Source organism: Mugil cephalus, chromosome 1 (genome assembly GCF_022458985.1).
Source record: "Mugil cephalus isolate CIBA_MC_2020 chromosome 1, CIBA_Mcephalus_1.1, whole genome shotgun sequence".
NCBI lineage: Eukaryota > Metazoa > Chordata > Actinopteri > Mugiliformes > Mugilidae > Mugil > Mugil cephalus.
Window position 1 is genome coordinate 11,172,961 of NC_061770.1, and position 27,514 is coordinate 11,200,474.

Sequence of the window (27,514 nt, forward strand, 5' to 3'; positions counted from 1 at the left end):
ACACTAAACATACCGTGGCAGTATATCACATATCGTACACAGGCCTCCTTTTTGCCCGCGCGCGGAAATCATATTTTTCTCAACCAACCCTTTATTTTTAAAGTCACGCTCACGCTCATTCATGTTTCCTTCCTCTGCGCAGCCTTTAGGACCTCACACCTTGCTTTGAAGCTGGCAGCAGAAAAGGAACCAATTTATAATTACATAACACGAAAGTGTATTTTTAATATTCAGGCGAGAGGCAGTTGAAACTCGTCCGCGCTAGAAAAAAAAGAAAGAAAAAAAAGTGCTGAATGGAAGCTTCATGAGAATCGCACATGTAGACGCTTCCTGTACATTCCACCTGAAGAGGAGTGCCTGAAGGGAACTGCAGTGTGCAGCAACAATAAAATCTGGTATGCGAAGGTGTGCGCGCGTTGATAAATCATTACTCATGTGAAGCGCTGCTGATATAGTGTAGCTGTACAGTGCGAGTCACCATGATTAATGGTTCACACTCCATCATCTCCCGGCACTGCAACGTCTATCTTTCACGCATTGCAGCCACCCATTTACCTTCTCCTTATCGTGGGTGTCTTTTCAGACCTAATCATAGCTTTACCCTGCAGGTATGCAGCCTGCCAGGTTCAGTCATGCTCGAAAACCCATCATTCAACAGTCTTTATTATCGCAAACACGAGGTGTTGCTAGGCAAGTCTCTTCATGCTCCCGTGTGGCTGCACAGAAAAGTAAGTTTTGGTTTTAGCCCCGCTACGACATTCTCGCTCATCTCAGCCCCGGAGCTGGATCCGCGACAGCTTTAGTGCTGTGTTTAAGTCATTAAATCCCACGGACTGACAGTTATTGGACCGTGAACTGTAGCACGGACAGACTACAGAACATTGCCTCCCGTCTATTAGGAAGGCTTGGCTCCTGTTCGCGAAACAATTTTCCTCAGCGAAGGGAATTCACTGCATCATGTTTCTGTCATCCGGCGCAGAACATATGCATAAATCTCCCCGACGAGGCAGAAACAACACCGAGCCGAGCGAGAAGTTCGGGCGGCCGGAATGAAACGTAAAGCTGAGAAAACAGAGAGGGAGAGAAAAGAGAACAAACTTCACTTCTCTTGTGAAACTTCATAAATAAATCTGGAAATACTTGAAGATGTCTGATTGCTGGGTGAAGTGACAAAGGCTGTAAAGTCCCTGCCACTTAGAATACCTCCAAATTGCACTTTTTTTTTTACAGTTTTCTGAATATCAGCTCTTAAATGGTGACATGGGAGCAATAAAATGCTTATTTCCTGCTCTAGACTAACTGAGCTCTCATTTCCTCTTTTGTTGTTTTTAAAATAAATTACATTCACCAGATACTGCACAGCTTGCCCGCGAATGTGAGAATCACTTTAATTGAGGACAAAATACCTCACGAGGCCACTGCGCAACACTGTTATTAAAATTGATCTCTCCGCGGGTTGAAGAGGTCGGAAGTCTTGTATCTGTGGCAGAGTGCGTGCTGTGTCATCTTCCTTTTCCCTTAAGCGCTGTTTGAGTGGCAGTGGGTGTGTCTGCACTGCGGTATTGACAGATCCGGCCCTGTCACTTGTCTTTGTGTCAAAAAAGCCTGTGGCAGACAGGAAGTCAAAGCATCAGAGTGGACAGAAAAAAAAAAAAAATTTTGACCACACCTACAGCCTTGAGGTTAGACGGCATGAACAACTCAGAGAGCGGTCTGCTTCTCACACAGCCGCTTATGTTTTGTGAGAGGGTGCTGTGGACTTTCAGGAAAGGACGGAACAAAACACAAATATTCAAGTAAAAATATACAATATATTTGTTGTATAAACTTGTACACAATGTCTTGGACATTTAGCTTTACATGTACTATACATAAGCGCCCGAACAGGGTTACTTTCATATCCTTCATGATTTTCAGAAAAGGTCCCCCCCCGCCCCCCCTCCATTTATGTACATCTTTACAAACAGACAAAAACAGCCCTTGGGTGCACTTTAAGAGGCCATGATGAGATGCCTTTGTATAAAAATCCCTGAAAACGTCTCTCTCTGTGAGGTAAGAACACATTAGTCAAAGTCATTTCCTCTTATTCATCCAACTCGCTCATTTGTTCTGAGACTGGCAACAGAGAACAACTAATTACACATCGTGTCTTCCGTTAACAATGCTGTGCCACAGGAAGAGTAGCTGCAGGCTGAAGAATGTCAGAGTAAAAAAAAAGAAGTTGGACATCCATTTGTTTATGCACTCATTACTTACATATTTGTTCCTTTCAACCTTGATGAAAAAAAAAGAAAAAAAGAGAAAAGAAACGCCAGTCCTATACAATATACCTCGACAAAGTAATTGACATATAGCTCAACATCATGTTAAGGTACGATCGAGGCCTTGGCAATAACTGGTAATATGACCCGATGGTTACAAAGCAAGGTCCCTGGTACAGTAGAACATGCAAATAATGCAGTTATAAGCAAAAGAATGTACAGGAGTGCTTCTTAGGAATGACATATTTAAACTGTGATATTTTAAAAACATCACAGCTTAAACAAACGCAGCAATCGCCATTCAAGCTTGTAAAATGCAATTAACGTATACCGGATATTAGCGAAGGTATTCAGAGTGAAAGCTTCCTGCGACGGCTGCAAGCTGGACAATAATTCAAGGTCGGATCACCGCAGTAGCTTGTTGCCCTCGGCTATAGAACACCAGCAAAACATCCCACACTGATCCCCCCCGGGAAAAACATTCAGATTGGCCGAAGACACCTCACAAACATCCATTTTACAGCTGGTGAATAGCAAATAACAGTCATATAACAATCTTAACTTTATTAGGAAAGTTATGAAACGTCCTGCTGTTATGGCTGTACATGACTGTCGATTAATGCCATGTGTGGTGGATCGCAGAATTCCTCCTCGTGTTAGACATTAAGGCATCGAGCGGATCTAACAGTTTTTTTTGTTTTTTTTTTCTTTTGCTGTTCCTCTAACAGGTCGACGCAGTCCCTTTTGGTGCACAAATACTGTAACTGACCCGCGGTCTACGTCAGCTAACATCTGAGAGGCTTCCGAACGTCATCGAGCCTCATGTGGACTCGAGCCGGTCCAGCTGGAAGACGTTGTGATTCGTAGGTGTGGTGAAGAAGAGCTGCTCCTCGCTGGTCGAGCGGTTGTCACAGGGACTGTGCAGCCCCAGCGTCCTCTCAAAGTCCAAGAGCTGACCCATGAAGTTGAAGTTCGGTGAAATGTTAGACTTCTTCCTCTTGACAAAGTCGTAGGCGTCGTTCAGGGAAAGGTTGAGTCTCTGCATCAGGTAGGCCACGGTGACGGTGACTGAGCGGCTGATGCCGGCCAGGCAGTGGACCAGGATACCGCACTGCTTTGACCGAGCCTCGTCTATCACGAGAAGGGAAAGTAAGAATTATTCATTTAGTGATATTTAAACTTTTGAGACAGCAGCAAATGATTGCAGTTCTGCTTTCAACAATTCATTTGAGCAAGGAAACAGCAGCACCCTGTTGCTCGTAACAAGCAACCCGTCTGTGGTGGGTAAGTTCTAACCTGCGATCAAACACAACCCCAGAGAGTGGAAACAACACTTCCTTCCTCCTTCTATGTCTAAACATCTTAAGAAACTAGTTCATGACATATAGCGCTGCAACCACCAAACAAACAAATGAAACGCTGTGGTTTCAGGTGCAGTCATGGTGAGAAACACGGAATCAAAAGCAAAATTGAAACACGATGTTGTGGTGGTGCGAAGAGGAGGAGTAAAAAAAAAAAAAAAAAAGAAAAAAAAGTGTTCACTTTGAAGGTTAATGTACTGCTGTTCTGTGTAAAACAGAACACACACGTAAAACTGGCACCTATCCCACAAGCGCATCATTCACGTGCCTGTTTTATTCGTCAGTGTTTTGGTTTGAATCTCCACTAAAAGAATGAGTCCGGTTCTCCTGTACTCACCACGTAAAATACACTAACTTTGGCAAAACAAGGAACTAAACAAACACACGCATGCACTGTTTCTGAAAGGTGTGATGTGCTACGTCCAGTCAAACCAGTTATCAACTCACCTATAAATGATATCGCTTCTGGAAAGAACTGGGACAGGTTCTCACTCCAGTGGTCCGAAATGGGGATCTGCTTGTACCTGAAGTGGTCGTCGTGCTCGAACTTGTTGGGAAGATTGGGCGTGATGTTCAGGATGTACTTGATGTTGTAGCGGCCCAGCACGTCAAGGTTAGAGGAGTCTTTGGCGCAGCCAAGGTAAAGGTAGGGTAGGATTTCGACGGGGAAGGCGGGCTGATTGCTGGGGATGGGGCTCTCCTCGGACTCCGTGGCGCTGATGGGCTCTCGATCGGACTCCCCGTCGGAACAATCGGAGCTGATCCTGAGGTTCCCGATGCCCAGAACGGACATCGGGGGAGAGGAGCTGGGGCAGGAGCTGTCCAGGAGGGTCTCACAGCGCTCTGGGCACTCTGTGTGGAACTTTACAAACCCACCTGGAACAGAGCCAAAACACAACTTCACCAGGTCCCATCTATATGTTTATACCATCAACAAAAAATGACAAGGTGGATGTAAATTGTGCGCTCCATTCACTTTCTAATAGCAGCGGGCTGTGGTGAGTGCTGAACGCAGAGCTGTACAGACCCCCCAAACACACCATTCATGAAATGCATGCCTGTTCCTGCTGGAGCAAAACATGGCGCCGCCATTTTGGAATTTTAATTGAGAATCTCAGTCCACTGCACACGCAAACTTCACAGCAGCCTTCAAAGCCGCGACACGGTCTGAGCGCACACGTCTACACGTGTAATAACGCAACAACAACAAAATATAAACCGTTATATTGTCGTCTCATCGTGTTAAAGTTGACATTTGAAATTTTAAAGTATCACAGCGTCAAAACCCCGTCTACTATTGACCCCCCTTTTTATAAAAAAAAAAAAAAAAAACACTTGTTAGCTTTGCCTCCCGTTTATAAAGTTGTGCTAATACTGCGCCGAAACACGCTTTCAGGACATTTAATTTAACCGCACTAGTTTCCTACCAGTGCAAACACACAAACAAAACCCCCCGTATAATTTGATTTAGTGTAACACGTTGAAGGAAAAGAAACTCACCTTCCAGGTAGTACGCGTTACAGCCGTCTTCCCACAGCTTCTGGAGAAGTGCACCCAGAACGGACACGGGACCTCCTCCGCCGCCGTCCTGCCAGTCCACGGAGCTCTCGTCGTACAGGACCACCGTGTCCGTCTTGCAGCGACTCATGAACTTGTCCTTGTCCTCGTGGTTGGGGATGATGGTCCGGATGGGCAGGTTGCCCTTCTTGAACCTCCGCAGCAGAAGCCCCGGTATGGCCAGGTTTATGGCGCTCTCTATGTGGGATGACTCGTAGAGCTCATGTGAGCGGCAGTCCAGCAGGAGCAGAGAAGCGCCCCCGGACTCCAGCTCGAGTTGCAGCCATTCCACGCTTTTACTCGGCGTCACGTTAGACATGTCGGAGTCAGTATCATAGTCCATCGAGCGACGGCAAACTACATTTCACCCGAGGAGAAGAGGGAGAAGAAAGAAAGAAAGAAAGAAAGAGGAGTGTTAAATGTTGCCCCACCAGTGCATGGCGCTTCTGCTCGAGCGAAGAGATTTCCCCCTTTTCCTCGTCTCCGTTTCCATCAGTCTGATCCGGTGAGACCTAAAGGACGCTCTTTGATTTACGAGACACGGACGCAAATGAGTAATTAGCTCTTCATCAACTTCAACCGCTCCGCATCGTACCAGGATCCTCCAGGCGCAATCTCTTTTTACCATTCCGATGCATGGGAGGGTTTTTTTTTTTTTTTTTAGTTGACAGTAAAGCAACTCAAGAGGGAGGAGTTTACTCCTTACGATTTAAAGTCACAGCAGAAAGTTTTGTCTCAATGGAGCCGTCTTTTTGTCAATCAGACCAACATGACCGGGTGTTTCTACGTTTAAGGAGATTGTTATCACACGACTGCATTTCCGTGACATATTGTCACTTGCAATTTTCTAAATATTCCCTTCCGCGCTTCGGGTTAGTGCGTGAGTCATAGTAGAAGTGTTGCAACCTGCAGAATAACATCCATGTGCAGGTTATGTGCAAATGTTTATCGTTGAAATATTATCGTAATATTCTCATGCTTTAGTTCCTTTAGGATCTGGGATCATATATGAGCTTTATTTATTTATTTTCAAATGCAGAATTGCTGCACTCACTGTCATGTTGCAATATTGCCTCTATCTGTTGTTGATTTCTACATTTTAGTGGCATTTCGCAACATATTATTTACATAAATATTCCTTTCAGACGGGTCTGGGTTATGGCATATGAGTCATTTCCAACTTGAAGGGCAACACAGGCATGTGCAACTTATTTACTGCTCTTCCTGTATGTGTTTACTGTCACCTTCAAATTATTGCTGCAATACCGCATCTAGCTGGTAGTGACGGCTACGATTAATGGCATTTTGCAACTTACTATTTTCTAAATATTCATTTTAGGGATTTGGGTCAAGGTTTTTTCATAATATTTCAAATTATTGTTGCAATATTGTGTCTTGCTGGTGTGGATTACTACATTTTAATGGCCTTTTTCTTTTTGCGATATTATTTTTTCTAAATGTTCCTTTTAGGGGGTTCTATTTTTGGTGTTGACTACTACATTTTAACAGCATTATTTCCACTTATTTTTTCTAAATATTCCCATTACAGGTTTGTGTAAGAGTGACTTGCAAACTGTAGGATAACATACTTGTGCAATTTATCTGAAATTATATGTAGATAAGTGGCAGATAAAATCCCCAATCTTGTCTCAGCCCCCCTCAGTAACACTGTGTAACTATAGTCATATAGTGTGTTAACGACAAACGATTGTGCGTGAATTCCATTATTTACAATAAAATGACACCTTAAACACAAAAGGTCAAATTCAGATGATGAAAATTTTACTTTCTTCATTCAAACTGCGCTTTAAAGACATTTTGTTTTTGAGACTATTTCAACACAGAAGGGTGTTGTTGTCATTCTATCCATTATCACACTTGACACACCCATGAAACTGCTCTCTTCCTCTATTTTTAATTTATTTCAGGGGTGAAGTAAATAAAGGAAGTCTATTTTTTTTTTTTTTTTTTTTTTTTAGCCAAAGTGCGAGCAGAATCTCACGACCATTTTGCTGTGCTAGAGTGTCTTGTGAGAAACGTGACCGTGACATTCCCATGGTTCATCAGTGATGTGTGGAATAATGCAGGAGAATGGTGAATAAGGAGAACCGAGAGAGCGGGAGAGAGGGAGGGGATGGAATGAGAGAAAGAGATAGAGATGCGTGCAGTGGGAATCCAGCCGTGCAGCTCATCTGTCTGCACACGTGAGTGGGGGGGGGGACACAGATGTGCAGAGCACTGGGATTAACACACAATGAGGAATAGAAGCTAAACCGCACACACGTTCACACACAAACGCTGTCAGCCGTTAACTCATCAGACACACAACAATCATCATTATCATCGCCGGTCGCCACACAACACTGCACCAGCATTTCAGCACCTGCCTCCAACATCCACACGATGGCAAGATACGGAAACCAACACACACACACACGTGCACACTCTGCCCGTGGCCTCTCATGCCCACACGATTGCTGCCCCAGTTGAACTCTCTTCCTGGAAGCGCAGAGGGGTTGGATCTGCCCTTAAACTTTCCGTAATGAGGAAGTGAACAGCCCGCATCTAAGAAAGCAGTGAGGGAAATAATGTGTGTGATAATGAGGTCAAATAATACTCAAAGGAGCTTTTCAACAACACTTCGCAGACTTAACGGATTTAACCATTCACAAAGCAAGATCCGGTTTAGGCGAGTGAAAGGCCTTGTTTTGAATCAAATCCGAGGATGACATGCTGATTTTTTGTTAAATACCTCAAAATGTCAACGTGTGTCATGAGTATTAACTCAAAAGCAATAAAATTAAGTTATCTCGCATGACCCGATCGCCCCACTTTCACTTTTGTTACATAATGAGTGAAAACATGAGCTCATTTTGGTTCTCCCATAACAACGACAGGAAACATCTCCGCTTTACAAAATCCCAGGTTATGTATGTCTAGTTCCGCTCGAGGGCTTCCACGCACACCCGGCAGACACACAAACACCCTCTTGTCATGTACAGATGTACAGTGAGATGAGACAGATGGGGGGAAGCTTCCGTTTCATTGATGCTTTTCTTGCACGTGGGAGTATAGGCCACAACACAGAGGATGTTTAAAGCCATTGAAACTAGGGCATTATCTGTGCAGAATGCTATGAAATAAGCTGGCTTTAATGATACAACTGTATTTCAGCTAATTTAAATAAATAAATCTCTGCTTCGGAAGTAGGCTACACGGATACTATTCTGTGAGGTTCACGGGAACATGGTAGCTGGGTTTTATTACAACCAAAGTGATCTCCCCTGATATCTAGAGGGGAAACACAATATCCTGTTCTCTGCTGATACCCTCTAGTGGTTCATCGCGAGCGCTGCTGCAGAACCAGCTATGAGTCATCTGCAAAGGGAGGAGGGGCCTGATGTCACAGCCTCACAGCTGCAAACGGGAGTCCCAGTACGCACCCATGTGGTGAAAATGTGAATGGCACAAAATGCAGATTCATTAATGAAAAACCACATGTTGGCAAACCTGCCCTTAAGTAAAGACGCACCAGAACCGAAGAAACTGTTTATTTTGTTGGTGTATCCGTCACACTAAATGCCAGTTACCCTACAATTTAAGCCACAAGCTCCAACATCACCCGTAACTGATCTGTGAGGGATACGTCAACAGATAGAATCAGTTTCATTATTACTAGTTATAACAGATATGAGATCATCTTTGATCTCTTTGGAAATAGATCTAATATAGAGTATGACACACATGTGCAAAGACAGTTTGGAAAGTTTGTTAGTGAAGCCAAGATTTTGGTTCAAATCGCCCCCGCGTTCATGACTGAGATGTCCTGAGGACACACATAAACTCATTAAACAGCAAACGTAGCAGCCCACTGGTCCGAGTGCACGCACTGCTGTTTGTACAGATGGACGGGTTAAATGCAGAGAAAGAACTTCCTTGTGAAAGATTAATAAAGCACAACAAATACGCCGAACAAGCATAACATTATGACCTAATATTGTGTAGGTCTCCTTTGTGTCTCCAAAATAGTTGTGACTCATCAGAGAAAGGACATAGACCTTCTGAGGGTGTCCTGTGGTGTCTGGTAACAGAATGTTGTTAGTGGGGGTCTTTAGGTCCTACGGGTTGAGGGGAGAGGCCTCTGTGGATCAAGTTTGTTCCAGTGTATCCCATAGATACTTAAATCAGTTGTGATCTACTGAATTTGGAGGCCAGGTCAACACCTTGTGCTGTTTTTCATGTTGTTTTGGTTGTTCCTAACCCATTTTTGTGTGTATGTGTGTCTGTGTCAGGCTGTGTCCTACTGGGGATGGCTGCTGCCATCAAGGAGTGTCATTGGTATGGGGTTGGGGCGCCTGCTCTGGTCAAGGTGGGCAGTACATGTCTAAGTAACATCCACACAAAATGCCATGTCCAAAAGTTTCCCGACAAAACTTTCTATTGACGCAAGATGATCAGTTATTTACTTGTCAATGGTCGTGATGTTCTGGCTGATCAGTGCACATACTACGCTGCTTACCAGTCCTGAAAGTAGACAAAGAGAACTCAGTTGAAACAAAACAAAATGTATGTCAGCAAAAATATTTAAAACCAGAAACAGATGGATCCACCATTATGGGGACCGGTGGTAATTGTTTAACTGCTTGGAGGAGTGAGAAACCACATTGTGAGACTTTAGAAGAAGACCATGCATCACAAGCAAGCAGACACTTTAACACTTTAACTACAATGTCACTTTAAATTATTATTTTTTTTTAACCATGCCTCACTTTATTTATTTTATCTGCTGTTTTACAGTTTTATTTTATGTACCGCTCTTCGCCCTCCTAATTGCCCTTCGGGGATAAATAAAGTTTTTTCTGATTCTGATTCTGATTACCAGTATCAGAAGACCCGTTGGGCATCCTCGAAAAAAGACACCATGCCTGTACAAATCCTGTATTGAAAACAGATGGAAAAATGCCTCTTGTTTGGCCAAAGATTCAGTGACTGCTCAGACAGTACACTGAATGAAGCTGTCCTTTATCCATGTTGTTCATGTCGTTGCTCCCAAAAGTCAGATAAAACTTGCCAAAGAACTTGAAAGGAAGCCTAATGAATATTGGCAGTGCATTATTTGGTCAGATGAGACCAATATAAATTTGTTAGGATCAGGCAGGGTCCAGGCATGTTTATCATATCAAACACAGAAGCGAGACAGCGCAGAGGGAGACAGAACTATGAGGAACTAAAAAATTTTTAAGAGAGAAATAAAAGCGCATATTGTTGTTCAGATGTTCAAGAATCTTCCTCCACTTCAGTCCAAGAGAACATTTTTTGACTTAAGTGGAATGATAACAGCAAAACAACCCTTTAAAAGAAAGAACTACCAGTGAAGAACACCTGAACGCCTCTTGAAAGATTTTCGCGGATCACCGTAGTGTAGTGGCCCCGGGTCGTATGACCCGGCAATCGACTCGGGATTTTATCAGCTCGGCTCGAGTCAGCTTCAATGTGAACACCAATGCCACGTCGACCCTGATGAACCTGTCTGTCACGTTCTGATTTTGTCACTGGACGGCCTGTCAGACTGTGTTATTGTAGAAGCTCCAGGGCTAGGAGCAGCTGAAAAACTGAGCAAAGTTTTAGTCTACCCACATAAAGACCGACCTCTGAAAGACAGAGATGTTAGTCCATTTTTTCAAACAGACAAATCCAATGTGCTGTTACACAGTCGTTCATGGAAGCACATAGGTGAAAAAGTCCTACATCATGTCCGGGGAAATCCCACTGGGGAATGTTGATGTGAAATCCGTATGCGCGGCTATGTTTATAAACAACACACTTTTTTTATCGATCATAGCAGCGCACTGGCAAGATTGCGACATCTGTGAGCTGCTCTGCATCCGAGGAGAAGAGGAGATTCAGCAGCAGATATCAGGCACTGTACAAGACACTGATTTATTAGCACATTGCCAGCATTTTGTTATGACGCACTTAAATGAGTAATGATGACATTGTCGACACAATGGCGTATGAGAGCGAGGAAAAGGAGGTCAGACATGGGTCTTCTGGTGATGTGAAAATGCACTAAAGTCGAGTCGACCCGGGTCTGAAAATACCGGGTAGCCACAGGGGTAGTAACCAGATTGAGGCGGACATACAACTATATTAAATAATACAATTTATAAATAAAATTTGTCCAAAATTACGTCAAAGTACAAATGTTGGTTCAGCAATGAATCAAAAATCCGATTACTGTGTATTTAAAAACACAGAAGAGTAAATGAACAACTAAACCACCCACATTTTAAATGAAGTACAATATTTAATGAGAAAAAATTAAACAGCATGAAGATAATTGTATTTGGTGTTTTATGTGAGGTCAGGCCACTGCTGATACCATGTGACTGAGGCCTATGAAGTAGGACTTCTCTTTCTCATTCATGAGGTCAAAGTGAAGAGGCTGCTGGCAGAAGTTACACTCTACTGAGGAGTGCGGCTTCAGCTCCAGACCCACCTCCTTCCACGTCTTCACCAGCCGATCTGTGGAGGGAAAAGGAACAAGAAGATGAGGACAAAACAGTCTAAAATACCTCATATGATCAGTTTATAATGAGATTAACATAGTGCTACGTATTTTTGCTGGCCAGGTACCGCTACTGATTCATGTCATTAATTATGAAAAAGAGAAGTCAGTGCAGTGAGATGGGCAACTTCATTTCAAGAGGGCCTACCAACAAAGTAGTGCATCATCTTGGGTGTGTGGTGTGGTGTGGGGGCAATGCGCAGCAGCTCCTCTCCTTTAGCCACAGTGGGGTAGTTGATTGCCTGGACGTAGATGTTGTGACGAGACATCATCATGTCACAGATGGCAGTATTCTTCTCTGCATTGGCAACCTACAAAACATATACACTAATTCACACTTCATTCACACTTGCAATTGGACAAATTGTTCTGTAGTTAAATATTTCTGGGCAAAACAATGCAAGAACGCTGCTATTGTTCTTACTCGGACAGGAATGATGTGGCTTGGGCAGTGGACCACTGGAAGGCCAGAGTCCATCAGCATCTGTCGGAGCAGCACGACACTCCTCTGATGTTTCCTCCTGAGCGCCTGGCCTTCTTCACCTTTCAGGATCCTGACGGACTCCTTCGCCCCTGCCAGCACCATGGGAGGCAATGAAGTGGTGAAGATGAACCCTGCAGCGTAGGAGCGCACTGTGTCCACCAGAGAGCTGGTGCTGGCGATGTAGCCGCCCACACAGCCGAACGCCTTACCTGGAAATGAACCCCATATAAAATAAGTACCAGACAATATTATGAAACGTTTTGTCTCACCCCTGAGGCATTCACTTACCAAGGGTACCAGAGATGATATCCATTTTGTTCATGACTTTATCTCTGTCTCCAATCCCTCCCCCTCTGGGTCCATACAGACCCACAGCATGCACTTCATCCACGAAGGTAATAGCACCAAACGCGTGGGCAATATCGCACATCTCTTCAAGTGGGCACACGGCTCCTGAAGAGAGCACGGCATTCACCAGATGACACGATAAAACATTAAAAGACTTTAAATCTGTTAAATTATTTGAGTTTTATAAGTACACGAGGGATTCATTGTTTACTTTAATTTCTTGTATGCACGGCAATGCCATTTTAATAAATCAATTGGTAAGATGGAAGAGCAAATTCTGGAAACCCCTGTTTTCTAAATAAGAATTCATTTAACCCGTTTTAGTGGCCCTTTAAATTAGACCTCAGTGTAAAGGTTGTGTACCTACCATCCATTGAATGCACCGTCTCAAAGGCAACAATCTTTGGAGTGGAGGGATCGGATTTCTCAAGTAGTTCTCGTAGGTGGCTGACGTCATTGTGACGGAAGATAAACTTCTTAACCCCGCTGTTTCTTATACCCTGAATCATCGAGGCATGGTTGCCAGCGTCAGAGTAGATTTCGCAACCTAGCAGAGTCAAAAAAAGAAAAGAAAAAGAAAATGTCAGCTCTACTAAATCAGAAGATCTGTGAGCAAGTACGTTACAAGTTTGTGTGGAAGCAGAGGCATGCAAGTTTGGGTCGCATGAATTTAAATTTGAAGTACCTGGAAGGATTTTCGACAAAGTAAATAATGTAGAGTCATTGGCTACAAAGCAAGAAGAGAAGAGCAGTGCTGCATCCTTGCCGTGCAGGTCAGCGAGTTCACGTTCAAGCTCCACATGGAATTTGCTTGTTCCCGAAATGTTTCGTGTCCCTCCTGCACCAGCACCATGCTTTCGAACAGTCTCGCTAAGAAAAAAAGAATTTACTGAAAGGTTGCACGTCATCAGAGCTTTTATTTGGTGACACTGATTAGGATTACTGCATCCACTCACACGACAGCCTGGGTGACTCTGGGGTGACGGCTCATACCGAGATAGTCGTTGCTGCACCACACTGACACGTTTCTCTTTGCTTGAATAAACCCAGAGTACTCGTCCGCCATGGGGAACGAGGAGGCACAGCGGTTCACCGTCTTAAAAACCCTGTATGTGTGGTCGGTTTTCTTGCTTTCGATCCTTTTCTCAAAAAATCTGTCATACTGAAACGTGGCGACTGAGAGAGAAAAAAAAAATGGGCAGAGGGTTGAAAAGCATCAAACCCATTAAACATACTTTTTTTTGAGAGTTCGTTAAGGAGACAAGGCTTACCTTGAGGCAGGTTATCCTTTAGCAGGTGAGATGCTTTGGAAGATATGGGCTTGAAAAGATTTTCTGTTGCCCCCGCGTCGGCCTTGTCCGCCCTGCCAACATCTGATAAATACACACCTGCTTTCCATATTCAAGAAGGGGGCATTTAGGTATCTCTAAATCAACGCATGGCATTCATCTGGAGAACATTTTAAAGGCCACAGTAGGATGAGGTCAACAGGATGGCCTTTCACAATTTCCGTAACTGACATATTTCATCGATGTTCAGATAAAAGCTCACCTGTGCGGAGAGCGTGCGTCTCCTGGACGTCCTCCTGCAGCTCCCTCCTGGCCTCTCTTGCTACCCTGATGTTTTTCTGCACCATCTCCGCAGCCAGGAAGGGGCATTTGGAGCCTGCGGCCTGGCTAGCAGGTTGCATGGCGAGGCCTTTTGGCAGTTTGACCCCATGCTTTTGATCTGCGGAACACATGAAGTCAAATTACGGCCCACAAAATCTATTTGACTGCTGTTAACGGTGTGTTTCTGCGATTGAATCCACTCCTTACGACCGTCATTCATCGGAGCGCCTTTCGACACAAACGTTGAAGAGGACAGGCATCTGGCCAGAGGTGCGGAGGCCAGGTCCATCATCACAGGACACTTTTGGGCATAGCTCACCAGGTGGAGGAAAACACTGGGCACAACAGAAAGGAAAGGGCACGGGTGTATCACAGAGTCCATGTGGGACATCCTCGACCTAAGTCAGAAACAGACAAAGGGCACGTTCAAGGAAAAGAAGAGGAGAGCACATATTTATTAAATATATTCCATGATGGTCATAAAGACAAATGGCATCATAATTGTAAGAAAGTAAATGCTGCCTTAATCTACAGTTTTCCCACTTTCTTACCTGAACGCATCACAATCCAATTTAATGTACCAGATGAAAAATGCCTTGCGAAACATGACCGACGCCTCATGAAGCTGCGACCGCTGAGACCATGGAGGATGTGCTATGTAAGGAGCCCAGGAGAGCACTTTCATTCACTCTGCTCTGTAGGCAGCTGTGAGTGACAAATGGAAAAGGGCAGGCCTCTCAAGGACCTGTCTTACTACTACAACGCCGTGGGTTACTCTCGGGCAGAAGAGAGCCATCTGGTTTAAGATGAATCAGACAACTTCAACAGAGCTACTAACTACAAATCCACAGAGTCAAAGGAGATGATATGTATTTTTTCAATTAAAACGAACTGCTTTGAAATAGCCTTGTTTACAGTAGCTATGTTTTGCCAGTCCTCAAAATGTGGGTCAAGGACAAAGCCACTGTTTTGCAAAAAGAGAATTTCTGCTCTTCTACAGCCAAATTGCTAGTAGACAAGCCAGGAGACGACTGGGAAAATGTTTTGTGGAAAGATGCCACCATAGTAAAATTTTTTGTTTCGGCTGAAAGATGTCATGTGTGGAGATGTAAAAAAAACAACAAAAAAACACCAGATTCAGAACATCTGATCCGTGAAACATGGGGATGGTTATGTTCTTGTTTGGGGCCTTTTTTGCTTCATCTGGGCCAGGCCGACTCGTCATCATTCACGGACCAATGAATTCTGAATGGTAACAGCAAATTCTAAAAGTAAATGTCATCTGTCCGTGAGCTGAATATGAAGTGAAGCTGGGTCATGCAGAAAGATGTGTGTTATGACCCCTGCCATTTCTGTCCTGTCAGTTCCCAGGTGTTTCCTTTGGGGACTCATCGCCACCCTTCAATCGACTAGTTGGGGGTTCCCATTTAAACGGTGTCTTACCGTCACTCTGCAGCAGCTGTCAGTCACTGCTGTGCTCAACAATGTATCTGAACCTGTGCTTATCGTTACTTTGAATTACCTCTGAAATATTTAGTTAGTCAGAGTTTTGTTATTTATGCACTTTGTTGTGTTACCAAAGAGCTGGACTTTTCACTTTCACACTTTGTGGTCCACTCTGATTACAGACGCATATGTACAAATTATTAATTTTCTAGAATAAATAAATGCACATGTACAGATTCCGGTTTCTCTCTCCTTTAGGACTTGTGTGAATATCCACTGATGTTTTGGGAAGAAACGCAGAAATATTTCTTAGGTGAAAAACAGTGGGGTAGGAACAACTTTAGAGTCAGAAGTAAAATCAATATGACTACACTTTAAACTATTTGAAAAAACTGTCTTCATATTTTAAGTGTTTAAGTAATTTTGTCTCTGTGCTGGTTATGTTTGCTTATTATTACCAGCAGGTGGGGATGTTGCATCTAACAAAATTCATAAGCTCCTACAGTTTCTAACCATGTTTTTTCTAGGGTAAAATAAGACATTTATATTTCTATTCTCTTTCTTCTTTTAACAAAGTATATTCCAGTCCTATTAACCCTTTCAGGTGCCTCTGTTGAATATATATTACACCTTTTACTTCGTACCACATGTGTGGCATTCCTATTCCTCATCTGAGATCATGATTTTACCCCAAAACCTGAGCTATTATTGCTTTACATAAATGCGAATATAAATATGACAAACCATAATATAAAAGAACTACATATATACACAACATAAATCCACAAATAACGGTTAAGTAAGACAACAACGTAAAGCCGTAAGTGCAATTTTGCAAAGTGATTAAGACCAACAAACTCTAGCTTATTTCTAGAGTAAGTAAAATCTTAAAATGAGTTTAAACACTGCTTTGTGAATAAGCATTAATAATTAATGCATAATTAAAAAGAGTACACATAATGTGACTCTGTGAGTCACATTATGACTCTGTGAGTTGAATACTATCACTCATAAACTATAAAATACATAAAAGACTAAATATTTTATCCTTAAATGTGTTTGCAATGATGACCGACATCACGGAAAGAACTTACAGCTGTGAGTCTTTTAGTTCTTCCTTCACGATATCAACAACTTAAATCTACAAAATGATCTTGGTTTAGTGTCTTTTCGTGAATTTGTTATGTGTGGGCTTGAGGTCTTTTCTGTGCTGTAACAAATAATTATTAAAAAATTTAACCACAACAATAAAATGATGTACATAGTGTATGTCATGAATTAATGAGCACATTTTCTCCCAACCACGTTACTTCCTTATTTTATTTATTTTTTTATATATTTATTACCCACACTACCTCTGGAATAACATGTACATATATAATCACTGTAATTCCTATTTACATTTGCACTTTAGTCACTTTGCTCATACAGTCATGTTTACACCCTCCACGGAAAGTTTGAATAGTAAAAACATTTATGGCATAGTAGCTACTTTGAATATAGATAGAATAGATATTACTTTCTGAATGTGAATCTGAATAGTAGCTCCAAGCATCTGATAATTAACTCCAACAATAATATAAAGACCAAACACGTTTTGACTTGTCAGTGTTAATTCAGGTATTTTAATATGATCCTGAATAGCAACAGTAATACACACACATTCCTAACCAAACTTATATTCATATTTTAATCCGTCCTTTATGTGACGCTACATTCATCCCCTCTTCTTGTTGTTCAACGAGTTTTAGCAGTTCACATGTTGGCCCACTAAGTGTCAGCATCGTGCTCATACCCAGCCTCCATAGCGCAGCTTGTTGGGCAGGTAGATGCTGGTGAGGAAGTCAGGAGCTATGGCTGCCAGGGACTGGATTTCAGCCTTGACCTTACTCTGCTGCATCAGCTCCATCTACAACAAGTGCAAACACACAATATTTAGGCGTATGGAGGATCAAACAGTGCAGGCAAACAAACATAAATCATGAAGCCTTTAACTACCACTCCACGACAGAATGAATCCTCTGTATCCTCAGTACCATGGAGCTAAAAGTCCTTTCACATTCCTTCTCTATGTGTCACAGAATACACCTTTGAGGAACAACGCCTTTTTTGTCTTTTATAACACCACAAACATTTTCATAAGCAGACTAACTTCCATCTGCCACTCCGCATTACAGCACCTGCTCTTTCGGTTCTTTGCTCTCACCTCTCTCTGCCAGTCAGGTTGGCCGGTGAGGTACGGCCTTTTGAGGAGGCTGTTCAGTTTGCTTTCGTCTCTCTTGGTGAATGGGATCAAGGCTTCCTCTGGAACTCGCAACCTCAGGAATGAAGTGCAGATTTTATTCTACATGGTTAAATTCATTTCCAGATAATTACCTACAAACACTTTTGATGATTCATCCCTGTAGAGTGTTTCTTCACATTAAGTTGTTGCTCTGTGTACATGTTCAAGGGGAACACACAGGAAAAACCGCCCAGACTACAATTAAATGTATGTCGAAAATCCCCTTTGGCCTAAATTTGTTAAAGAAGATGTATACTTAAAACTCAATATGTTCTCAGATGCAGTTCCCTGAACGGAAAAAAAGTGAGGGCGACAGCAACAGAAACCAAAACAAACAATCTAAATGTCCCCAGAATATAATCCCAATTAGAGGCAGGAGGAGGAAGTAGGAAGTAGCGAATGCCGAGTCCAAACCTCTGGAGGTCAGAGGGGAGGAGGCCTAGCCACATAACGCTGGGGACGGTCAGACTCTGGGCCTCAAACGACATCGCCTGTGGAAAAAAAACATGCACACACGCCCAGTCGCGCACACACACACGTGCACAATAGTCTCAAAAACACAGATAAACAGCGCTCTACCTTCAAAACGCAGTCTTGTCCGTACACATGCTCCCAATGAAGTCGATGAACACAAGAATGATTACACAAACATGGCGCAAATCAAGAAAGAGTCTCCATTCAATGTCAGCTTCTTAGATGCGTGATTGGTTCAGGGCCGTAATTACATATTGCTAACAGAGAGACACTGAACAGGCCAGATTGGATAATGTAGAGTACAGGAAAAACTGGCATGGCAGGACTCACCACTGATCCGTACTTGTAGATACACATGATTTCAATGCCTGGGAAAATCAGAGGGAGAGACAGAGAAATGCTGCAATCACTGACATACCAGAGCAATTATCCTGTGAGATGTGTGTAACGCAGCTTTGAACAGACTAAAGCATTACATATGTGTCTCGAAATGCAATGGGAAAAGGGTTAGAAGTATGGAGATGGACGGAAACTGAGCCATCCCGCCTGGACGGGATCACGCCAACGGGAATAACAGCCAGACTAGGCACCATGACGCACTGGACAGGTGCTAACATTTGCAGGCTTAGTGGGACGTGCAACACAGCTGTGTGTGTGTGTGTGTGTGTGTGTGTGCGTGCGTGCAGATGAAAAGAGCGCATCAAATGCTGTTAAATGCGTGGAAATATGCAAAGCACGTGCTGCGCAGTCGTACCGTGAGGGTCAGCATCCACCAGGGCGAAGATGGGGATGTGCAGCGCGTCCCAAATCTTTCTCACCATCAGCCTGCTGTTCACATCTGGCACGCCTTTACCCTGAATCACGCGAACAGGATCACTTTGAAGTCACATTTACAAATTCCCCGAAAACGTAGCGGGAAGAAAAGGTAAACACACTGTGATCATGATGCAAGGAGAGAGCTTCGCGCAGAAGTCGCCATCCAGCAGCCTCTGGAAGGTCGCGTCCTTCTCAACTATCATGACAAATTTCGCAGATGATACAATATCTGAACACGGTCTAGGAAAACACATGTAGGATCCATTTTAGTCTTCGCTTTATACAGAAAGACAAGCACGTGCACAGTATTAAAATAAAAAGGATACTTCTAATCCCACCGATGTTTGACGAAACTGAAACAGCCTGTAAACAAAACGAAGGCACAAAAATGGAACGAGTTAGGAAAGGCTGGTTGAATGAAAGCTAACATGTGGAGTCATTTGCTGCGTTTCCATTACTCCAAGAAATGCGAAAAACCTAAATATCGCAATAAACAAACTGGTAATGGAAATGCCTACACTTCGAAAAAACCCTCAAATATCACTAAAGCATTTTTACGGTGTCATGAGGTGGTTTTTAATACGCATCGATATAAAAGTGTATCGTAAGAGTGCAATTATTTTTTTTTTGCATTTCCGTACTCTCGCATGACGAGAATTTAAGAGAAATATGGGATATCACAAGAGGAGACGTTACAGCTCTTCCGCAAAACACCTTTCAATGGAAACACGTAAAAAAGGTATCGAAATTTTTAGAAATATTGCCTTTATTAACACAGCTACTAACAGCTCTGCAGCGCAGTTTGCATCATAACGTTGCCAGTTATCATGTGACACCCATTTATTTACTGTTCCAGTTACTGCCAATAATGAGATAAAAACTAATGATGAAATGTGGAGAGGGGCAACAAAAAAGTTAAAGTGTTATTTTTGTTATTTGTAACACATGAAACCTTTCATTGAAAAGAAAATTGCAGTTTATGATGGTGAAGAGTCGTCATGATAGCTTTAAATCTAATTTGCAAAAGGTTAATTGTAGTCCAACTATGTTTAACTACAGCAGATGTTTTTGTGTCAAATCTGTTGGACGTCAACTGACGACCAGGCCTCAGGTGGTTAGTTGTACCAATATCCTAAATAATTATCCTTAATACTGAGTATTGTCCACAGTAAGGTCTACATGCTTGAAACTTAAAGAACTGTACAGCGCATTAAGAAACAAAAAAACGTCTTGAAGCAGTTCTTAAAGATGTTTAAGACAACACTAGAGCCTCCTTTCTTATGGAAAACAAATAAAAGAAAAAACAACAAATAAAACCAGATGGTTTTAACAAACTAAATAGTCAAGTAACAAACTTAAATATCTTTACATCAACATCAGGCTTGGCTACTTGCTCAGTCCCATTCAACAATTTCTGAACCCCTGATACTGATAAGGACATTCTTAATTGTAAAGTGCTTCAGGTACGAGTAAAAAACACTAAATAAAACCATTTATGTTCGAGGAGGATCACAGTAACCTGAAACAGATAACACACTGTGCTAAGGTAGGTAATATACCTGAACATCACATCATTCCATGTTGGTGCTCTCCTTTTCCTGAATGTGATCTTTCATGAAGTGGAGATTGCTTTGCTAAATGTGTGTTAATGAAAAGCAGCAGAGCTGAGCTTTTCTTCAACTTGTAAATTCTTGTAGTCATCACCAACAATCTGCATTAGCAGTGGAAAGCGGTAACCAGTGGGAGAAACCACAAACATGCGCACGAATCTGCACACCCGGACGTATTCCAGTTTCAGGGAGATTTTTTTTTTCCTTATCCGTATTGAGGATCTAGAGACAGATGGTGTCGTATGCCATACATACTGTACAGCCCCCTGGGGCAAATTCCTGAATTGTGACATTGAGCTAAAAAGGACTTGACGAGCTGCAACAGCTCAGGCTTGTGGTTGCATTTTTGAGGAGGTGAGCTGCAACCTCTTTACTTGAAGCTATAAATCCAGCAATAGTTGATGTGATGCTTCTCATTGTGTTAACATGAATACTCATTCAGTTGACGGGGCAGTTGATTTAGGTTGCTGGGGGAACTTACAGCAGAGCTGGAGTGACAGTCGATCCTCGTGCCGTCCTCCTCCAAATAACACAGATCACCCGAGATTAATCCCTTGGACGTGGCCAACTGATGGTTTAAAAGTTACAGGCACAAACACATGCTCATGTTAACACACACACACACACACACTATCTGTGCACACACACAGATGTTCCAGAGCCTGTTTCTCTGAATTCAGCTTTAAATCCATTTCTGCTTTATCGGAAGAACCATATTTCTGCGCAGGTGTTTCCTGAGTTATACAGCAAAGCAAAAACAAAATGCTAAACCAACAGACCTCATCTACCTCGACGTGATTTAATATCAAAAGGAATTCTCCTACAAGCTTTTAATATCTGATGTTTGTGTTTTCTGCTGCATAATCTTCACACAAACTTGGACATGCACACTCACCACATGCAGCGATCTGCGAGGGATCTTCAGCATGCAGGATATGTCATCTACGATACTATCAACAGTCGCCTGTGAACCAAACAGCTGCGTGTTATTGTAATAGATGTCCCTGTGGAAACAGAACATTTCAGAAATTAAGCAAAAACCAACACGCTTCACAACAACAATGTCCACAAGGAGAGTTTTGCTGCATGCAGGACGGCCGACCTTTTTGTCGCATACGAGTCGCTCTGCACGAGCCTGTAGATGACCGACATGATCTTGAGGATTTGAGCTTTCGGGAAAAGAAACAGAAACAAAATAAAATAATAATGTCTTCATCAAACACGACTATCAAAAATGTTTTATCACAACAGGCCGGAAGATGGAAAAAACATATTCTCTATCCATGTGGAAAACCTATCCTAAAAAGCCTCTTTCAACATGTTCTGTCTGTGCCAATTTGTCATCAAAAACTAAGTCTGACTTTTACTGCCGTTGCTGTGCAGTTTATGCATATGTTCACAATGAATATAAATGGAAGCCACATGAACTGGCGTAAAGGCTTTTTGACTGAAAGGAATGTCGGTTGTCGAGAACAGATAAGTTGCACATGAAGCAAAGTATAAAAACAGAACTCCGTGTGTCTTCTCACCAAATTTAGTGACGGATGAAGGACAGTCGCTCCTAACGGCGGTGACAGAACGCCTTGAACTCATCTGAAGCCCGATGGCGCTGTCAAAACTTAATTGGGAAGTAATGAAAAAGAAACATAATTAAGTTTGTATGGAAAGCAGGGGTAGAAAAAAAGGCCATTAAATAAATATACACAGACGGTGTGTGCCACTTCTCACTGTTGGAGCTTTGAAAATGAGATCCCACCTGCAAGTTATCTAAAATTCCCCACGCCCTGAGGGCTACCTGTGAGACAGCTCCTCACCTTCCTCATTCATCTACGAAACCTGTACGATCCTCACATTTAAAAGGGTTGAGACATAACTTGCTTTAAGCCGCCGCACGGTTTGATCAAAACAAGACCAAACAGTTGGCTTCGGTCCGAGCGTAAGGTCTCCACATCCCAGTCACATTAAAGCCTTCTACAAATTTGTGTAGTCGCAGTGCTTTTAAAGTCCTTATCACACTGTCGTCTTTTATGCAGCAGGAAGCTCATTCAGATTCAATCTCTTTGAACTGAAGTTGAAAGTTTAATTTTTTTTTACTACCTGGTTGCCACAGCAGCCTGTTTAAAATATACATTCAGACAGAGCTGGAGTGTATTTTCCTTTTTAAGGAAACTCAACTTCCGTCTAATCGTCTTGTGTGGCCTGACCTCCCACAAAAAAAAAAAAAAATAAAATTCTTTGTAAATGTTTATTTATTTCTTTACACAACAAGACTGCGCGTGTTTACCTTTAAAAGGTCAAGGGGTTTAAATGGATCCCAGACAGTCTGGGTGTAAAATGGCTGCAGTGTTCAGGGTGAAGAGGAGAAAAAAACGTTTAACGTGTTTAAATCAACTTACTTGACGTTGGCCCAGCTGGATCTGTTGGGCAGTGCCAGGACAGGGGCCTCATCTTCGGACAGACTGGTCACTATCCCGAGAATTACACCTTCAATGCGCGTCAAAATTTCCCTGCTAAAAATAAAAATTCAGCAAGGATGATAAAATATCGAAAGCACAATCAATAACAACAACACAACAGCTGCTGACAATGTCAAAATACCTTTGATAGGATGGGAAAAATTAACACAAGACCTCCTTTTACCTTACATTACAATTTTAGAAAATGACACAGAGGGGTATGAATATATCCATCAAAACAAGAACTTAACAGTTCGACGCTGATGACAGCGCCATTGATGGATTTGCAAATTTGGTCACAAAGGTCAAATATATCCAGGGACATTAAACATATAAATTTTATCCTGTGCATAAACTAATGGTATTAGCCGTTGACTCTCATATTTGCTTTCACTAATGAACTGGCAAGTGAGTGTATTTATACACCAGTCAGGCATAACATTATGGCCACTGACAGGAGAAGTCATTGACCATCCTGTGACAATTCAAAGGTCTGCTGGGAAACTTTGTGTGGATGTTGCTTAGACATGTACCACCCACGTAGACCAGACCAGACCAGACCAGACCAGACACCCCCACCCCATAGCAATGATACTCCTTGATGGCAGCAGCCATAGTCAGCAGGATGCAGTCTGACACAGGCACACACACAAAAATGGTTTAGGAACAACTAAAAAAAAAAAAAAAAAAAACATGAACAACACAAGGTTTTGACCTTGCCTCCAAATTTCCTATTTCCCAAACCGATCAAGTATCTGTGGGATGATCCACAGAGGCACTTCCCCTCAACCCATAGGACCCAAAGACCCCCACTAACAACATCCTGTTACCAGACACCACAGGACGCCCTCAGAAGACACATGTCCATTCTCTGATGAGTCACAACTGCACAACAGACCTACACAGTATTAGGAAGATGGTCCATTCCTTTGCCCCCCTTTAAGTGCAAGTTTAGCACGTTTATTGTTTTAGTTACACAAAATCCCCCAGTGATTCTGTTGAGAACCACAAGTTTAATAAATAAAATGAATGAGTAAATTAATTTAGCGCCTTTTGTACCTGCCATGGTTCCGTGGGACAAAATAAACCAGTAAAATAATCGTTTTATTACTTGTGCTTATGCTACTGTGACATCAACCTGTCTGTCACGGTAGCAGGAAGCTATTGGCAGTAGCTAACAGGGTAAAGCTAGCATATTGGTAACCACAAGTCAACCCCCACTAAACATCACTTTAGTGAGTTAACCAATCAGTATAGTTGTGCAAATAAAATTCCATTTGTGTTTAAGCGACATTTAGTTGTCAGAGAAATCTATATTGTCGCGCTGAAACTACGGTTGACACCTGTTTTAACTGCACTGGGTGAATAGATACATTTATGTTAGCTTGTGCTAGCTGAAGCTAACTGTAAACTTACTGACTGATTTCTCCTTCAGCCCCCTCGCAGTCCGACCCGACTTGGACGTTTCTCAACAGTTGAACACGAAGTTTGTCAATTTCAGAAAACAGATGTGCTCCGTGGGTTCCCATTTCGTGGCTAATTATTCGCCAATTAATTATTGTCAAACTGTTGAGGATTTAGCGGAAATCTCGCGGGATTTGAAGATGATCGATTCTGCAGACCAGGAAAAGTGATTTTAACAATGCAGATGAACCCCAAATCAAAATACATTTAAATACGTGTTAGCAGCCACAGGGTTGAAGTATTAAACTATTTACATTTATTGTTACTTGAGGCTACAAGATTATATTCAACTACATTTCATAACATAGTTTTTATTGTGATAAGAATATCCTTTATTTGGCTAGGAGTACACCACACAGATTCAGTAAATATCTATATTTATATAAATATATATAAATAAAATAAATATAAAAGTATTTGAAAACAATAGGTAGTAGGTATGGATCTGACTGCTTCTTTGATGAGAAGCACAAACATGGGTGTTTGGATCACAATATCCAGTCAATAACAAGACCAACCATGTTACTTTATATCCAGAAGTTTATAAAGTATGATGCATTGTGATGGCTTATAATACAGTAGCAGAGAGTCTAGATGTTCGTATCACATCACATCAGGCAGAAAGTGACTGCCGGAAGCTACTAGTCTTCCTCTTCAAGGTAAAGGTCAGTGCTCATTTGCAGTCTGTGTCCATAAATAAGTTTAAGGAATGCGTGTGGGCCAGTTAGCACCTCATTGGTGTAGCAGGCCTAGTGTAAGCTGGTCGTGTTTAGAAAAATCCCCATTTCCACCCTAAGCGGCATTCAGACCCTCTAACTGAGCTTGCTGCTACTTGTCTACTGTATGTGTGTGTGGTGCTTTCAGTAGAGGTGGGTGGGACTTTAATTGGCAGTGGTTAGAGTCTGTGAGAAACTAAATATATATTGTTTCTGCTAGTCATGTGGAAGTGATTTTTTAAACATAATTTTGATGCTGGTTGTGTGTAACGATAATGCTGGCCAACAACATGTGTTTCAGGGCAGTGTGCTATAAATGTTGTTCATTCTTTTGTTAGCAGGTTCAGTTTCTTGCATCAGATGACTAATTGCTGCTGTTTTAACCCCCAGGAATTAAATGACATTAAATAAATAAGACATCTTGAGGAAATTAAACTTATTGCTTCATCAACAACCCTTCAAATGGAGTTTCTGTCTCTTTGTTGCATCATGTTGCAGTCATGCAGTTTCATTGTTTAAACAGGGAAATGTACTAAGATTCTATAACTATTAGGTCATCCAGAGTCCCCACCTTTCAGAACTGCTGGCAGGCATGCTGTGTGTGTTTGCAGAGGCACTGTGGTCTTTCTTTCATAGTGTGAAGGCCTGGCCAGAGTGTGTAGGAGCCAGGATCTAAAGAGAAGAGGTCCTTGCCCCTGACCTGACCCTGAATATTTCCTAATGTGCAGCTTTACCAAAGGTCCCCCTTTCCCTTGAGTGACTTTGACAAGCTGCTTCCGTAGTAATGGCTCTTAATTTCTGAGTAATTGCTATCTCTTAGCGATGAGGAATAACCCCTCACCCAAGCTGAAAAAAAACCTAATGTGTGGAAGACCACAGGTTGCCGGGGTCCTTTTTCTTCTGTTCCAGAAAGCCAGAGACCCCCGCTGTTCTTTGGCCGAAGCCAGATTTAAATCGAGTGCGAGGCCCTAACCTGAGGAGACAGAGTGCAACGAGTCATGTGCTTGTCTCGGGATGAGTGTTTGTGCTGGACAGGAGGGGGGGGAAGGGGGGAAGTAGGGGGCTGCAGGGTCAGAGGAAAAAAGGGGGGAGCACTCGCTGCAGGTGAGGGGGATTAGCTGCAGCTAGAGGCCCAAAGAAACTAAATACAGATCTGTCAACCTAATCCTCACAAATAGAAAACAGAGCTGCCCTCCCTTCACAATCCACATAGTTCAGCACATCCACCCCCCCCCCCCCCCCCCCCCCCCCCCCTCGCCCCCCAACTTTATACCTCAGGCTCTCCTGCCTTTCTGTTTCTCATCAGCTGTGGCCAGTCTGGTTATGCCGCCTGCTCTCTAATGGCTCGTCAGACCAGTATCCCCTAAAGAGGAGCTGACTGATCACCCAGGGTCCTCTCTGATTGACAGGTCAGCATAGCCTTACGGAGTGATGAGAGCAAGAGTCAAAGGGGCAAGGCCTCAGACAGGAATCTTAATGGGACCTGTGCTTAGAGCTGGACCTTTATCAGGCCCACACACCTCAGTAATGGATGTTGATAAGTGTGCGACTGGGCGAGGAGGCCAGCTCAGTGTCAAATCAGGACTCTGCGCTGATGACACAAGTGACAGAGTGCCTGAGTGATAGCATCCTGCAATGGATAAACACTAAGCCGTGCATTACCGAAAGCTTAACTAAAACGCTATCTCTGACTGTCAGTGACACCCACTATAAATGATGGGTCTGGCCGGACTGCTGAGAGTTATAAATCAGGTCCAAGCTACGCTGGTGTTCCAAAGTGCCATATCCTGTTGCAGACAAACACCGGGTTGACAGGACATGCCACATAAGGGCGAGAGTACAGAGCGATGGCCGCAAGGTGCAGCATTTCAAATAAGAGAGTCACGATTTCCTCAGCAGAAAACATATGAATAAACAGTGATGTAATGAAACATTTGTTATAGGGATGTCAAATTAAAAAAGGGAGGTCATACCATACCAGTTTCATTGAAACGTCAAGTTTTATTTCTCAAAAGCAAAGTGATGTGGAACTTTAACATCGTGCCCACACTGCACTGAG

At 42.7% G+C, this 27,514-nt stretch overlaps 3 protein-coding genes across 3 annotated transcripts; all 3 read right to left on the reverse strand.

Moving 5' to 3' along the window:
* Positions 1-1,791: 1,791 nt before the first annotated feature.
* Positions 1,792-6,023, reverse strand: LOC125022129 (dual specificity protein phosphatase 7-like). The gene is made up of 3 exons (XM_047608481.1): positions 5,123-6,023; positions 4,070-4,498; positions 1,792-3,392 (listed from the first exon to the last, which is right to left on the reverse strand). Exons 1-3 carry the CDS (start codon positions 5,520-5,522, stop codon positions 3,082-3,084), a joined length of 1,140 nt encoding a protein of 379 aa, XP_047464437.1. The 5' UTR covers positions 5,523-6,023; the 3' UTR covers positions 1,792-3,081.
* Positions 6,024-11,100: 5,077 nt separating this feature from the next.
* Positions 11,101-14,892, reverse strand: LOC125018219 (5-aminolevulinate synthase, nonspecific, mitochondrial-like). Its single transcript, XM_047602000.1, has 11 exons — positions 14,741-14,892; positions 14,397-14,587; positions 14,131-14,307; positions 13,851-13,967; positions 13,536-13,755; positions 13,265-13,449; positions 12,947-13,126; positions 12,520-12,684; positions 12,172-12,440; positions 11,896-12,058; positions 11,101-11,704 (listed from the first exon to the last, which is right to left on the reverse strand). The coding sequence occupies exons 1-11, from the start codon at positions 14,872-14,874 to the stop codon at positions 11,544-11,546; spliced, it is 1,962 nt and encodes a 653-aa protein (XP_047457956.1). The 5' UTR covers positions 14,875-14,892; the 3' UTR covers positions 11,101-11,543.
* Positions 14,893-16,965: 2,073 nt separating this feature from the next.
* spo11 (SPO11 initiator of meiotic double stranded breaks) lies at positions 16,966-24,855 on the reverse strand. The gene is made up of 13 exons (XM_047601363.1): positions 24,692-24,855; positions 23,216-23,329; positions 22,349-22,437; positions 21,922-21,988; positions 21,715-21,823; positions 21,301-21,387; positions 19,536-19,572; positions 19,329-19,438; positions 19,148-19,247; positions 18,724-18,761; positions 18,334-18,410; positions 17,842-17,953; positions 16,966-17,544 (listed from the first exon to the last, which is right to left on the reverse strand). Exons 1-13 carry the CDS (start codon positions 24,802-24,804, stop codon positions 17,425-17,427), a joined length of 1,173 nt encoding a protein of 390 aa, XP_047457319.1. The 5' UTR covers positions 24,805-24,855; the 3' UTR covers positions 16,966-17,424.
* Positions 24,856-27,514: the final 2,659 nt, after the last annotated feature.